Source organism: Dipodomys spectabilis, unplaced genomic scaffold (genome assembly GCF_019054845.1).
Source record: "Dipodomys spectabilis isolate Male_0828 unplaced genomic scaffold, ASM1905484v1 ptg000297l, whole genome shotgun sequence".
In the NCBI taxonomy this organism is placed as follows: Eukaryota; Metazoa; Chordata; class Mammalia; order Rodentia; family Heteromyidae; genus Dipodomys; species Dipodomys spectabilis.
In genome coordinates, this window is record NW_024870974.1 from 16,475,239 (window position 1) to 16,490,366 (window position 15,128).

General features: G+C 35.7%; 1 protein-coding gene across 1 annotated transcript in view; it reads left to right on the forward strand.

The window, feature by feature from the left end:
* Positions 1-15,128, forward strand: part of Lrba (LPS responsive beige-like anchor protein) — a 443,207-nt gene that overhangs the window by 227,293 nt on the left and 200,786 nt on the right. The window contains 1 exon segment of the mRNA XM_042701880.1: positions 12,392-12,516. Within this exon segment, the coding sequence (XP_042557814.1) occupies positions 12,392-12,516 (125 nt within the window).

Genomic DNA, 15,128 nt, shown 5'->3' on the forward strand with positions numbered 1-15,128 from the left:
TCTTGAACTTTTTTCCATGATTTACTTCTTTTAGACATACTGTCCACCTCATATCGTAAAAAATTTAGATAAGCAGATTTCAATAGTAAAAATTAGAAAAAAATAGGGCAAATTAGAAAACCAGGAAATTTAAAAATTGATGCTGAAGACTTTGATTGTAACTTGCTCAAATTATTCCAGTAACCTTGCTGTGTCCTCATTTCAATTTTTTTTTGGGGGGGGGTTGGTCGTGGGGCTTGAATTCTGAGTCTGGGTGCTGTCCCTCAGCATTTCAGCTTAAGGCTAGTGTTCTACCACTTGAGCCGCAGCGCCACTTCTGGCTTTCTGCTGGTTTATTGAAGATCAGAGTCTGATGGACTTTCCTGCACAGACTGGCTTTGAACAATGATCCTCAGATCTCAGCCTCCTGAGTAGCTAGGATTATAGGCATGAGCCACCAGCACTCGGCTATCATTTCAAATATTTTTTACCTTTTATTTTTTTTAATCTCTTTTCACAGTTACTATTCTCTGCAGTTGTTGTACTTGCTTATGTCTCTTTACTGCCTTCCCACAACTGTAGTTATGAGTATGATATTTTGCATGGCACGAGTGCAGCTGTGCTAAGAGAGAGTGAGTTGAGCTGGCAGATGTAAGAGTAGCTAATAAAATGAGCCAAAGCCTTGAAACACTGACTTGGGCCGTGCAAGCAAGAGTCTAGGCCTGGAAGGAATGCCGATTTCCCTGCCAGAGACTGGTTCACTTATTGAGGTTCATTAGACCTGTGGGGCAGGAGGGGTAGTTTTTCCATCTTTCCTAAGAAAAGAGACTTCAGAGCAGGGGTGTAGGAAGCGCCTTCTTCTAAGGCTTCAGATAAAGAGGCCTTGGGATAAAGTGTCAGGGCAGGAAAGCGAGTGTGCAAAGAGCATACCCCTGTGGCCTGAGACCTTGGCTGTAGCTTCCCCCTAGACTGCAAAGACTTGGCTGAACATCAACCCTGGTGAGGGAGAGAAGCTTCCCCCCTGCCAGGTAAAGCCTTTGGTGAGCCCTGAAACAATCACGGGTCTACCAGGAGAGCAGAATCCCCAGATGTTTCTTCATGATTTGGCACCTTATTCTATAGACTCTTGTTTGGCCACTTCTTGCCTTATACTTTGCAAAAATTCTGGAAACACTTAACATTAGCCTATAGTTGGTTTGGCTTTGCTAGTGCTATTCCCTAAGAAAGAAGACTCGTCTGATTTTATTGTCCTAGCTAACATTTGTCAGTAGTTTTCGTCAAGTTGTGGGCTATGAAGTCCTTTTGTTACCCCGCATAGTGCCCTTCCATTGTGTTCCTTGGGCCCTCACCTTGTATTACGATTATCTCTTCATTTGTCTGTTTCTCTCATTGGTCTGGGGAGTTTGTGAGAGTAATGATTCTTTCATTCTAAATGGCTGAATTTCCAGTGAACAGCACAGGTTCTTAGGCATCATTGGTGCTCAGTTTAAGTGTCTTTTGATTAAGTAAATAAGCAAGTGCATGAAATAAGCAAAATATCAACTTATTAGTTCTTAATCTCTGGACTTTTGTGGTTTGGCCTGCACCTATCTTTTCTTACTTCCTACTGGACCAACTAAATAAGACTGCTTTCAATTTTCTGACCTCAGTATATGTCTTCTCTCAGAAAAGACCACAGTATGTCTTCTCTGTATATCCAGTCCATACTTCACCTTTTGTTCAAGATGTTCTCAAAAATCTCCCACTTCGGGAGCCTTTCCAACAGATGTTAATACTCATTTCAAGCACCCTTGGTCTCTGGACTGTTAGTTTTCTTATGTCTTGGACTTCACATTATATAATGGTTTATTTTGTCATACTTTCAAAAATTAGATTGTTAGTGCCTTAAGATTAGAGACTACTGTATGTCCTCATATGATTGTATATTACATCACCTCAGCCAGTGCTCTCCAAAGAGGAGAGATACTCAGAAAACCAAAGCGGGACTGATAATTGAGAACTAGAAAAAAAATGTAATGCAGTAGCAAAGAGAGGGAAATAAATCATTTCAGAATGTGAATAATTGCTTCAGAATTGAAAATACTAGGAAGTTTCTAGGAGATGACAGCAACTATTCAGAGAATTGACTTCCAACTGTCTCAAGAACCTGGAAGTGAAACTTAATAAGCCTGTTTTTCCCTATGGATAAGGAGCACATACTTTTTTGCTAATGCTTTAATTTGTCTAGTTTGAAAAGCACAGAAAATATGTTTTCCTTTTTTACAAGTTAAAAATCAGCTATTTGCTCCCATTTTCCTTAGAGTTTTAAACTAAAGGCAGGAACTTTTGGATTGTGCTAGATTGTTGTTCCATGCAAATATTTTAATCATAAAATTATTATATTGTGGAGTATTGTGGAGTATGATACTTCTTTGTTTTTCCTTCTTATCCTGTTACCACTAAATATACTGGGAGGACATGAGGAGTAACTAACAATAGATGCGTAGTGTTTGAGAGAGTGATAAAAATGTTCTAAAACTAGATTATGGGGATGATAGTTCAACTGAAAAAATATTGGAAACCATTATATTTGTATTGTATAGTCTTAACACGTGAATGCATGGTATTAAAAATTATCCATCTCAACACTGTCAAAAAGCAAAAACTAAAAGTTTTTCTTCATTCATCTCTCTGGACAAATAAATAGTGGTACCCATTCATTGCTTTGACAAGTGGTTGGTTACTCATTTGCCTTTGTTAGCACCATTCCCTTGTCACTCTCCTGTTATCTTTTTGCTTCCTTCTGATTTCTCTTACTGATTCTTCTTCTGCAGTTTAAAAACATTGGCATTTCTCAGATTTCACTCTCACCTTTCTCCTCTTCTATGAATGATCTCTGTCCCAAGTCTAGCATGATACCTGGCTTACATTAACTATTCATTATACTTTTGCTAGATGAATGTCTGAGTTGCTGATTCCAAGGCTGGTGGCTCTGTAATGCACAGCCCTTCAGGCTCTAGATTTACATTGTTTTCCTGTTAAATGTTACTAAGCGTCCAGGACATGGTCTTTCTTCCCACCTTCCCCTGCTTTGTTTGGACTCATTTTGGTTAAGTAACATCTTTATTCTCTCATTTCCCTCAATTTTAATCTCATTATCTCCTTTTCTACCCTCCCAAGTGAGGGCCTATCTTTTCAATTTCAGGTATGTCTGTCAGATCTTGACCTCCAGCTCTGTATCCATTGTCTTAATACAAAGCCAATAATATTCCCCTCTCCCATTGTGACAGCTGACATTGTCTCTGCTGACTTCAAAATGGAAAGGCAGCTACTTTACTTAACTGTACACAGCCTTTTGAAAATGGAATCTAAACCCAGGCTTCTTACCTCGGCTTTCGCTATCCTGAGGCTGGCTCACTATGGTATTTCTTACCCAGCTTCCTAGGTAAAAGTGCTCTTTGTGTCTCCATGCCTTTGTCTGTGTTATTTCTTTGATCTCAAATGTCTTTTCCACTTTTTTTTCCCAGTAGAGTCTTGCTTACCACTTAAGTTTCTGTTTAAAAGTCATCTATTCATTGTTTAATCAATTATTTATTAAGTGCTTCCTTTGTAACAGTTGCTGTGTTTGGTCAATGAATTAGATAGACACAAACCCTTGTCCTCATGGAACCTACAAAATATATCCTCATTGAAACCTTAATGAAATCTTCAATCCTCCTAGGCAGGCTTAATTAGTACTTTGATTATAACTATAATAGTAGCCAATAAGATATTGTAGAAGAAATGCAGTCATGAAAAGCTCATTGCTTTAGAAGTCAAGTAGTCTCTTATTATTTGTTCTGATTGTAAGACTTAATATCTTCATCTTTGAAATGTGAATAACAATATTTAATCATGGCAGGGGTATTGATATGCTTGGTGATTTTATATATACAGAGGTGGGGGGGGAGGGAGGGAGGGGGGGGAGGGATGGAGGGAGATGGGGGAACACACAATGTCAGAGCCTGACATGGTGTCACATACCTATAATCACAGCACTTGGGAAGCTGAGGTAGGAGGATCACACAACTTTGAAGCCAGTCTGGTTGACATAATAAAGTGTGTCTTGTTTGTGATCATTCGTGTAAATGCCCAAAAGTGGGATTGCTGGGTCATAGGAGAGCTCTATGTGGAGTCTTTTTTTTTTTTTTTTTGGTCGGTCATGGGGCTTGAACTGTGGGCCTGGGCGCTGTCCCTCAGCTCTTCAGCTCAGGGAGAGCGCTCTACCGCTTGAGCCACAGCGCCACTTCCGGTTTTCTAGTGGTTTATTGAAGATAAGAGTTTCATGGACTTTTCCTGCCTGGGCTGGCTTTGATCCTCAGATCTCAGCCTCCTGAGTAGCTAGGATTACAGGCATGAGCTACCAGTGCCCAGCATATGTGGAGTCTTCTGAGGAACCTCCATACTACTTTCCAAAGTGGTTGAACAAGTTTATACTCCCACCAGCAAAACTAAAGCTACCAGCACAGCTGTGTTTATTGCAGCATTATTTACCATAGCTAAGATATGGAACCAACCCAAATGCCCCTCCGTAGATGAATGGATCAAGAAAATGTAGTATATATACACAATGGAATTCTATGCCTCCATCAGAAAGAATGACATTGCCCTATTTGTTAGGAAATGGAAAGACTTGGAAAAAAATTATATTAAGTGAAGTAAGCCAGGCCCAAAGAAATATAGGTCCCATGGTTTCCCTTATTTGCAATAACTAGTATATGTCTGAGTCAAGCAGAAACAGATAAGATGATGTTAGGTGAAATGAACCCCAAGATAAGTATTCAAATGTTTTTTTTCTTTCATGTGATTGTGTCTAACATATTTATAAGACGATTTCTTTGTTGCTTTGTATGTCCTTCCCCCATGGTATAAGTCCTGCTTTCACTGTCTTTGATGTTGGTATAATTTGTGGAGGGAAAGGGAAAAAACATATTGTTTAAATAGGGATAAAGATGGACTCATTCTAACAATGAGATTGTACAAGACGTTATGTCGGAAAATGAACTTCACAACTTTAGTGGGGGGGGGGATGGAAGGGCAGGGATGGTAAGGGGAAACAAAGGAGGAGGCAACAATGCTTGATAAGAAATGTACTCATTACCTTGCTCATGTAATTGTAACCCCTCTGTACGGTATTTTCACAATAAAAAACATTAATAATAAAGTATGTCTCTGGAAACAAAATAGCAAAGTATCTAGTACAGTGGGCCCTAAACCAATAAATGTTAACTATTTTAATGTTACTTTTTGCATTTAATAATCACCTCTCAATTTCCTTTCCAATGACAAATTTATGTTTTACTTTTTAGTTGTCTTTTAGAAAGTTAATTGATAGTATAATCAATTCTAAATTTTGATTTGTCAGCTCTTACTTCTTGATTTAAAAAAAAAAAGCCTAAGTGAATAAAGAAATGATCAACAGAGTAACAGCATACAGAGAAAGATTGAGATCATTTCTTAAATAATCTGCAAAGTTATTTTAGAAAATGTCCTTGGTAATGCTTAATTGAGGTTGAGTTTCTAAATGGCTTTGCAGTGTAAATAGTAGCACTGAATAGTACCATGCAGAAAGTCACATCTACTTGAAATATAATTTTATATAATCAAATAAAACATACACACTATTCTCAAGGTCATATAAAAATTACAAATGAGGCCTCACTAAAGAAAGAATTGTGGTTTGGAATAGTCTAAGCTAAGATGCAAAAAATTGGAGGTTCTTTTAATTTTCATGTCTCTTTGTCTTTTGCATTAAGAGAGCACAGAACATAGATCACCCACACTTAGTACTTGGAAAACAGGTTTGAGTTAGCGTTGTTCTTTGTCTATCTCTGGATGAGCAGCATAGATTCCAGTTTGTGAGATAAAGCATTTCCTCACACCGTGTGATGCCCTGTACTACCTGTGCATTATTTCACTAAGATTTATACAGAATGTGAAACCTTTCTAGAACTTAAGCACCTTTATCTTCTAGCTGACAGTGCACAGAAAATGTTTACTACTGCTTTTAAGGGGTTACCATTTATTTAACTTGTAGCTAATGTCTATCATGAATTTTTAATCTAAAAATATAGAAATAGAATCTTGCCAGAGATGGGAGTCTTAAACAGCAATGACTGGTAATATGAAAAATTAAGAACAAAATATGATGTGCTAAAAATTTCTAGGACTTAAAATTGTGCTTTAGCTAGAAGAATTTATTATTGACTTCTGTTAAGGTCAAGACTTAACAGGTATTGTCAGAGCAAAGTGGGCAAGATGGAAAATGGGAAATGTTTCTAATATGATTGCATTGTGACAGTTTTTCTTTTTGTCTTTTTTGTCTTTTTTTTTCTTTCATTTTTTTTGGTGGTCGTGGGGCTTGAACTCTGGGCCTGGGCACTGTTCCTTAGCTCTTCAGGTCAAGGCTAGCACTCTACCACTTGAGCCATAGCTCCACGTCTGGTTTTCTGAGTGGTTTATTGGAGATAAAAGAGTCTCGTGGATGTTCCTGCCTGGGCTGGCTTTGAACTGCGATCCTCAGATCTCGGCCTCTGAGAGCCACCAGTGCCCGGCCAGTTTTTCTTTTTAAAGCTAGCATTCTTTTATGAACAAAGATTCACATTTCGTTAAATCTGACCCTATCGAATGATTATTTAGTTTATAGTAATTGGGATATTTACATACCTACCACTGATCTCAGTAAACAACATTGCTTGGGAAACCATTCTACTCTAATGGAACATCACAGTGCTCTCTGAACATAATGACTTTGTTGAAATAATTGTTAGTGTTTTTATGTCCTTTATTACTGAATAGATACTCATTGAATTTTGCCTCTGTTTTGACAGCCAAACCTCTGAATGGTCTGACTACTTTTTCCAATAGTGAGCAAATACATATTCACTGTTTAACTGCTACTAGTTAATTTCACTTAACAGTTGGTACTGATCTGTGAAGCTTTGTTCTTTTCTCATTCCCTGGGCTTAGATTTACCTTCGGAGTAACAAACCTGAGCATTGTATGGGGAGGAGGAAAGGCAGACTGGCCTCAGAACACATGGATGGGGTACCACACAATGATGAGAATGAGCCCTGTGTAACTCTAGAGCACACTGGACAATGTGTGCTGAGAACAGCGCCCTCTGGAGTTGTCCAGCTCAATAGCCATGTGGTAGCTTCAGTCTGGTCTGTCACACAAAACTTTGTGAATTGTTATTTATTTTCACACTGTCCACAATTGGTCTTTTGTAAAAGAACAAGTAATGAATCTAAAGATATATTATCTCTATTTCAGATTTCAGGAATCTTGTCTCTTTGTGGAGTCTTTAATTCCTGTTTCCTGCATGGAAAGAAGAAAATATTTTTGCTTTCTTTTCCATTTCTCCCTATTTTACCCATGTTATATATAAAATGTCCTTACTAAAACTTTCAAAAAAAACCCACGTTTATCTGTGTCTTTATACAGCAGAGAATATCTACTCTGCACGTTGAAATTACATTGTTTTTACTTATATAGATGATACAGTGTGTTAAAGCTGCATGCACACATCACATACAATTAAAAAATAGAAGTCAGCTAACTTACACTTAGAAATGTTAATTAGACCTCCATGTAATTTTAGTATAAAGCTTTGAAATTAGGTTCAAGAATGGAAAAACAAAAGTAAAATGAAGACTATTAGAATTAAAGTTAGAACATTTAACTTCAGTGCTACCCACAACAGACATGTGGTAGTGAAAGATCATACTTGGACTTGAATATTGTTTCCCAAGAGGGTAGACCTGTGTACAATAGCTTCAGAGAGGAGGTATCAGAGCTTAGAGAACCTAGGCTCACATCCATAATTTGAACACTATTTCAGATTTTAATGGGACTGGATGTAGGTGTCATTTGTGAGAGTGTTATCAGAACTTTAATAGAATTCTTTGGAGGGTAGATACAAAGATGTACATATTGTATAGTGAGTAGAGGTGTAGTTGTAAATTTTGACAGTGATTTCTCTCCTCCATATTTGTATTTTGCTAGCAATCTGTTGATGAGACAGTCTTCTCAGTTTTTCTGAACATTCCATGTTCATCCCTCTAAAATTGCATTTTTTGTTGTTATTGTTGGTCCTGGGGCTTAAACTCAGGGATTGAATGCTGTCCCTGAGCTCTTTTGCTCAAGGCTAGTTCTCTACCACTTTGAGCTACAACTCTACTTCCAGGTTTTGAGTGGTTAATTGGAGATAAGAGTCTTACTGACTTTCCTGCCTGAGATGGCTTTGAACTGTGATCCTCAGATCTCAGCCTCTTGAGTAGCTAGCTACAGGCAGGAGCCACTGACACTTGGCTTAAAATTGTATTATTTAGGAAACACATAAATGAATTGGATAAGTGTGATCAGTTTGCCAACTTTGTCCCTAGAAAGAACGTTTGGGAAGTGTATCTTTTTGTTTTGTATGTATTTTTTTAAACAATTTGATACTGGGGCTTTCACTGGGCCTATGTTTTCCCTCAGCTTTTTCATTGACAGCTGGTACGCTACCATTTGAGCCAGACCTCCAGTCTGGTTTTGCTGGTTATTCAGAGAAAGAGTCTTGGATTTTCTGCTTCAAATCTCAAATATCCAGGTCTCAGATTCCTGAGTAGCAAGGTTTACAGGTGTGAGTACTGGTGTCTGGTTAACATTTCTTTAATGACAATGAAATCTTTAAGTTAATAATCAAGACTTAAAATAACTTGACTGCCAAAGATTATCTCCCTGCATAATAGTATAATAAAGTTATAGGACTGAGCATGGTGATTCTTGTCTGTAATTCCAGCTACTTAGAGGCATAGATGGATATCACTTAAAGGTAAAAATGTAAGACTAAAGCAAAGGGGTGTAGCTCAAGTTAAGATCAACTGTCTAATTAACAAATGTGAGACTAAGTTCAAATCACAGTACCACCAAATGTTTATGTGTGTGTGTGAGAGAGAGAGAGACAGATAGAGAGGAAGAAGAGGAGGAGGAAGAAGGGGAGAAGGGGAAAAGGAGGAGCAGGGAGAGAAGAGAAAGAAATTGCATATATGTAAATAACAGTTTTATACCTATAATGCCAGCTACTTGAGAGGCAGAGATAAGAGGATCTCAGTTTGAGGCCAGGTAGAATAAAATGTTCACATCACCCTGTCTCAAGAGAACAAGCTAGGAATGCTGATACTTATCTGCAGCCCCAGGTACTTAGACATAAAGGAGGGAAGATTTTGGTCCATGGCAGCTCTAGGCAAAAGCACAAGAATCACATCTGAGAAATAACAAGACAAAACCAACTGGGGGTGTAGCTGAAGTTGAGAGCATCTGCCTAGCAAGTGCAGGTCTCTGAGTTCAAACCCCAATACTGCTGAAAGAGTGTGTGTGGTGTGTGTGTGTGTGTGTGTGTGTGTGTGTGTCTGTGTGTCTGTCTGTGTGTCTGTGTGTATCTGTGTGTGTATTACTCTAACTACTGTAGGAAGTGGATGATAAGTACCAGTCTTTGTTGTTACATTTTGTTTATTTGAGACCAGATCTCACTATGTAACTCAAGTTGGCCTTGAGCTTCTACACTTCTGCCTCAGCCTCTTACACACCAGCCATAAATTCTATTATACTAATGAGTGTAAAAACTGTTCAGTTAGAAGTAAGCCTCTCCTAAACTTGGTATTCTGTATCACCTGGAACAGTCTGGAATTTACACGGTATGGAATAAGTGATACTAGCCTCCAATGATACTTGGCCTTCAGATTACATTTAATTATAGTAACATTACATTGAGAAGATAGTCCTGAAATGATAGTCTTCAGGAGATTGTGAATATCATGGTGCTGCAGCATTAAGTTCTTTGTTTGGATTATAACAAAGTGTTTTAATTTTTTTGTAGAATATTCATATTTGAAGACAGATGTATAGCTAGCTGAAATGAACCTTGCTTTAAGAAACTTTTTACTGTTACTAATTCTCTGATCCTCCTATATGGCTGTTTTTATTTCAGCCAGTGTCACCATTTTGACCATCTTTTGTTAGCATGAGAGAGGACAAAATAAGTATAATTTTATTTTCTCCTAATTGTGGTTACTACTATTGTATAGTGTCTTTCATGATTTTTGAACCATTTTGTATTATCTCTGATTTCTGTGCTATATGATAAAAATCCTGCAAGTGCTCTGTTAGTCATTGAATTTGACGTCCCTGTATACGTTATGGTAGAATCTGTTGTTGCTCAATTTAGTAATAATTTTATCATAGCAGCTTAACATCTCTTATAATTTTAATTGTTATCAAGAAGAATGGCATCGTTTAATTTGACACCAAATGCAGAAGGATGGATGAATGACAAATTAATAATTTACCATCTTTGCATAATACTGAACATAGAATATTAGAAGGATTGATGACATAAAAGGTTAACAAATTTTAGCAGCTTTCATTAGCTCTACATCGTCATATGTTTGTGGTGCTGACTGAAATAGGCTTTGTAGGAGATCTCAGTCTAGGGAACTAATTACTTGTGCCGATTGCCGCACTGATGAATAGGCCCTCATTGTATCATTCCCCTGAAGACGAGGAGCAGCCTGTGATTCACGACTGCATCCTGGCTGATATTTGATAATAATTTTAACAGATAAATGTAGGTAGGCAGAATGATGAAGTACCTATCCAAGCTCCATGACTATCAAAGCTGTACACACAGCCATCTGTGTACCTCCTTTTTCCTTCTCCACAGAGGAGAATTTTATTTCATTAACCTAGTTTAAACAACTGTTGTCTTTTTTTACATGCATATTTTATAGAGCTTTTTATTTATTTTTACATGTTATCCTATCATATTTTTCTTGAAATTCAGATAGCAAAGTAAGGAAGAAAAGTAGAATGGTAAAAGAGCATTTTGATTCTTTGAGGACTACAACCCTTACTTGTTTTTGTATTCCATTTTGATTGTAGTACATCTCCTTTTTTGACTAAAATTAACAAAGGAAGTGTTGGTGGTTCCTGTAGTTTCTGATTATTCTACATTCTCAGCAAAGACCATTGGATTCCTACTGTTTTTAAATTATTTTCTTTAATGTTCTGTTTATTGTCTATATTTTTAAATTTTGTGATAATTTTTAATCAATAGAAATACTTATTTATAAGTCTTTTGAAATTTGAAGACAATGTCTTTAAAACATCAAAAAAGGATAAGTTTTACATGGGTATCTTGGAACTGTCATTTGGTCAAGAGTACTAATTTGTCACTGCTGACAAGTATAATTTTATTAGCTCATGAAATACAACTCTGGTTTTATTTTGTATTAGTCATTCCTGCAGAAATTTTGTTTATGAAGAATTTCTTAAATTTTGTTCTTGAAACTTACAGGGTTTGTGCTCTATTTAGTGAATAAATAGATTCTTGAGACATTATTGTTATTCCTGAAAATAACCTCATATGATTTTCCTTATAAAATATTTTTCCACATTCTAGATCATGATTACTTGGCAGCAGGAAAAGTTGACATTTATATGTTGCCATATAAAAGATATATATAATTGGAGAAAAATCATAGAATTTGAATTTTAAAAAGTACATTTCCCAAAGCATGTTTTTGATATAGCAATTATTGCACATCATATAGCATGTAGTTTTTAATTAAATATAAAAGCAGGCTACATAAAACAGAAATTCAATCTGATTTGCTTGAAAATAGATTGCTATTTCACTCTACAGGAATGGTTTATTTAAAAACAGTAAATGGAAAAGAAATGCATTTTCTTGTGTTGTTCTAAGCCTCAGGGGCTAAATGTAATGAATATTTTAAGAGATTATTTTAATTAAATTCCTGCACATCTAAACAGAGTAATATTTTATTATCACATACATAACCATGTAACTGAGATATTCATTAAAGTTAACACTTTCTGGACCAAGAATTCATGGTATGATTTACTGACCTTGTGCAAAAAGGCACAAATTAGGAAGAAAAATGAAGGGGGACAGACTTTGATTAATATAGGTAATGCTATACCATATTTATAATAGCCTTTTCCCTATTCTGGTTTATAAATGCAGCCACAGAGAAAGGTGCCCTGCTGAGGCTGAAATGAGGCTGAAATCAGAGCACATGCCACTGGAGTGTGGGGAAACTGATCACACTGTCAGCAATTCATTTCAAAATGATGTATTTAGTGCTCATTTCACCTTCCAAGAAAAGGAAAAGGAGTTCCTTAGACTGGAAGGTGATATTGTTATTTTCAAGGACATACCTAAGTTAAAGATTGCAAAGGGGAGTGTGAGATGGAGGGAGAATTAAGAGGATGGAGAAGGGGTAAAAAAAAAAAAAAGGCAGAGCAAACAAGGAGAGCTTTATGCAGAAATTCAGTGCTACCACGCTGTTTGATAATTGCTAACATATGTGGCTTCTCTGTTTCATTGTAGTCGTCCTCGTGAGTTCTGGCGCCTTGACTACTGGGAAGATGACTTGCGGCGCCGACGACGATTTGTGCGTAACCCTCTAGGATCGACACATCCTGAAGCGACACTAAAAACAGCCGTGGAACATGGTCAGTGTATAAAGCATTCCTTGCCAATAGCAGCAGGTACAGTACTTGGTAATGAAGAGCATGACTTCATTACTACAAAGCACACTGTAAAATGGTCCAGCACCACATTTCAGTTTCTTACCCCAGAAAGAAGTTTTTTTTTTTTTTTTATAGTTAGTGTAGAATCTTAAGAAATTATGGTCTCAAGAGTACTTGTTATATTACACATACAAAACTCAACACAGACCCTTTGTTTTTGAGTACAAGGCTAATGTATTTGTCTTTTTAAGCAACACATTCAGCTTTCAGTAAATTAATCTCAGAAGCCTGCCTTAAATCCATGTATATCAGAAACCCAGCATTTACAAACCAAATAGGTTTCTAGGTTCTGTTGTATAAACAGAATTTTCCTTCATCCATGGTATTTTAGCAGGAGATTATGAAGTGGGAATGACGGTAATAAATGTCCACATGTCCAGGTACTTCTGAACCTTGGTTTGTAGGTTTTGATTGATGGCTCATGGAGTAAGAGAATAGACATTGTTTGCATATGTTCCTATTCTGCATCAGCTTTTTATTGGAGCCTAACAAAACATTTTCCCCATTTTGTCACACTGCATGTGATGGTGATTACATCTAAGTAGGAGTAGAGTAAGCAAATAGGTCCTGTGAATTTAATAATATACTTTCTCTGATCATAGAAACATACTCACTAAATTATGATTTTTTTGAAAGTGAATTAAAGATATATGAAAGGGATGATGCCCCTCTTCATATTAAAATTACTTTGCTATTAAAAAATATAAATTGGTTATTTTTAATAAAATAAGAAATCATTCCTCCTTTTAGGATATTAGTTCAATGTGCAGCAGTTTATGGTTAACAAGTAATATGTAATATAATTAAGTAAATGTTAAATTCTATTCAGTAAGATATTACATAAAACTGAAACATAACAATCATATATATTTAATAGATTCCATGTAATGTTTGGTGCATGTTAGGATAGTTAGAATTTAAATTAAAAATCAGTAGTCTTAGGGTTTGGCCTCAGTCAGGCAGTTTAACCTCTTGCACTCAGCCTTAAAGAGCCATTTCTGGAAGAAAATGTCCACAATATGTCTTCAGATATAACACCAAATGTGACATCAGTCCTTTAAAATAAATGATCATACAGAGAGTAGTCAATAACAAAGTGATCTAAAAGCAATAATAGTCTCAGGGCCTTACATCTTCAACTCCAGGGGGTGGAGAAGGATATAAGATATAGAATTAATTATGCCACGTTTGCTTTTAGGGTCTATATACTTTTTATGTGGTGTTACAAATTTTTAGAGTTATACATCCCTTCCATCCTTTTCTTCTCTCTCTCTCTCTTTTTTATTTTTGGTTAATGACATTTACATGGAAAAAATAAGTTTATTTGCAATTTTATCCTATTGAGCCACACAGATGGCATTTACCATGTGCACTTAAATTTGAAATTTAATATTCTTTCTCTCTTGTCTTCTAAACTGTCATTTAGGTGAATTGTGAGTCTGAGGTCTAAGACAATAAAAATACAATTCTTGTAATACCTAGAAGGGGATGGCTTGTTTTCTAAAATCACATGTAGGAAGCTGGTATTCCTTTATCCTGAAAGAAATAATAGTGATCGAATTCAAAATATGTGGTATAGATTTAAATAAGGGCTTATTAAAATATATTCTTATCTGAAGTAGTACATTTAACTATTTTGTGGTGTTGTGGGATTTTTAATGAGTATTTTTCAATTTTATTATTGACATTTACCTTTCAAAATAATGTAATGTCAACTTTTAAAATTTGAAGCACCTGCAATGATGCTGGATGAAAGAAAATATACTTTAATACTTAAGATTTTTTGACCTGTTTAGAAGCAGATTTTATTCTAATAGCTCTGGATAGTAATTGAAAGGTTAATACAGTGTTGTTTATATATTATCAATCTTTAAGTTGACAGAAATAAAATTAAGCATTTCACGTGAGTTAATCCTATTTTGTAATATTTTACATTAATCTTATGATGCCTAACACTTAAAACATTTCAAAGGTTCGAAAACAATAACTTCAAAAACAATAATTTAAGTATGAAGTATATATATTAAAAAAAACAAATATGTAGGAAATCCTTCAGTAGTTTTACAATTAAAGAGGAAGTTCATATTTAATATTTACTAAAATCTTTTTTAATATATCAAGTATTATATTTTAGTTATAAAACAATTCTTTATGTACATGTATTTTGAATATTAAGAACATTGTACACAATTCTGATACTTAGCAAATGGATTATACTATGGTATTCTTTGGTGTCAGCATAATTTATGCTAATGCATTTTATAAGCCAACAGCTTAATTTTTAATATTGTATTAAATCAAGTGACATTTAGTGAACATTTAATTTAAATGTTATGTGAATGATGGAATTCCATCTTTTTGGAGTATGAAGGAAGTGATCAAAATAAGCATTACGAATCAACTATGCAAAATCAAAGAGTTGATATAATAAAAGACTTGAATTATAGCTGAATGTGGATAAACACTTCAGTGCTGAATGTAAATATTTAGAGAGAGGTTTCTGTTAATGGTTTATGGATTTTACTTTTATGATT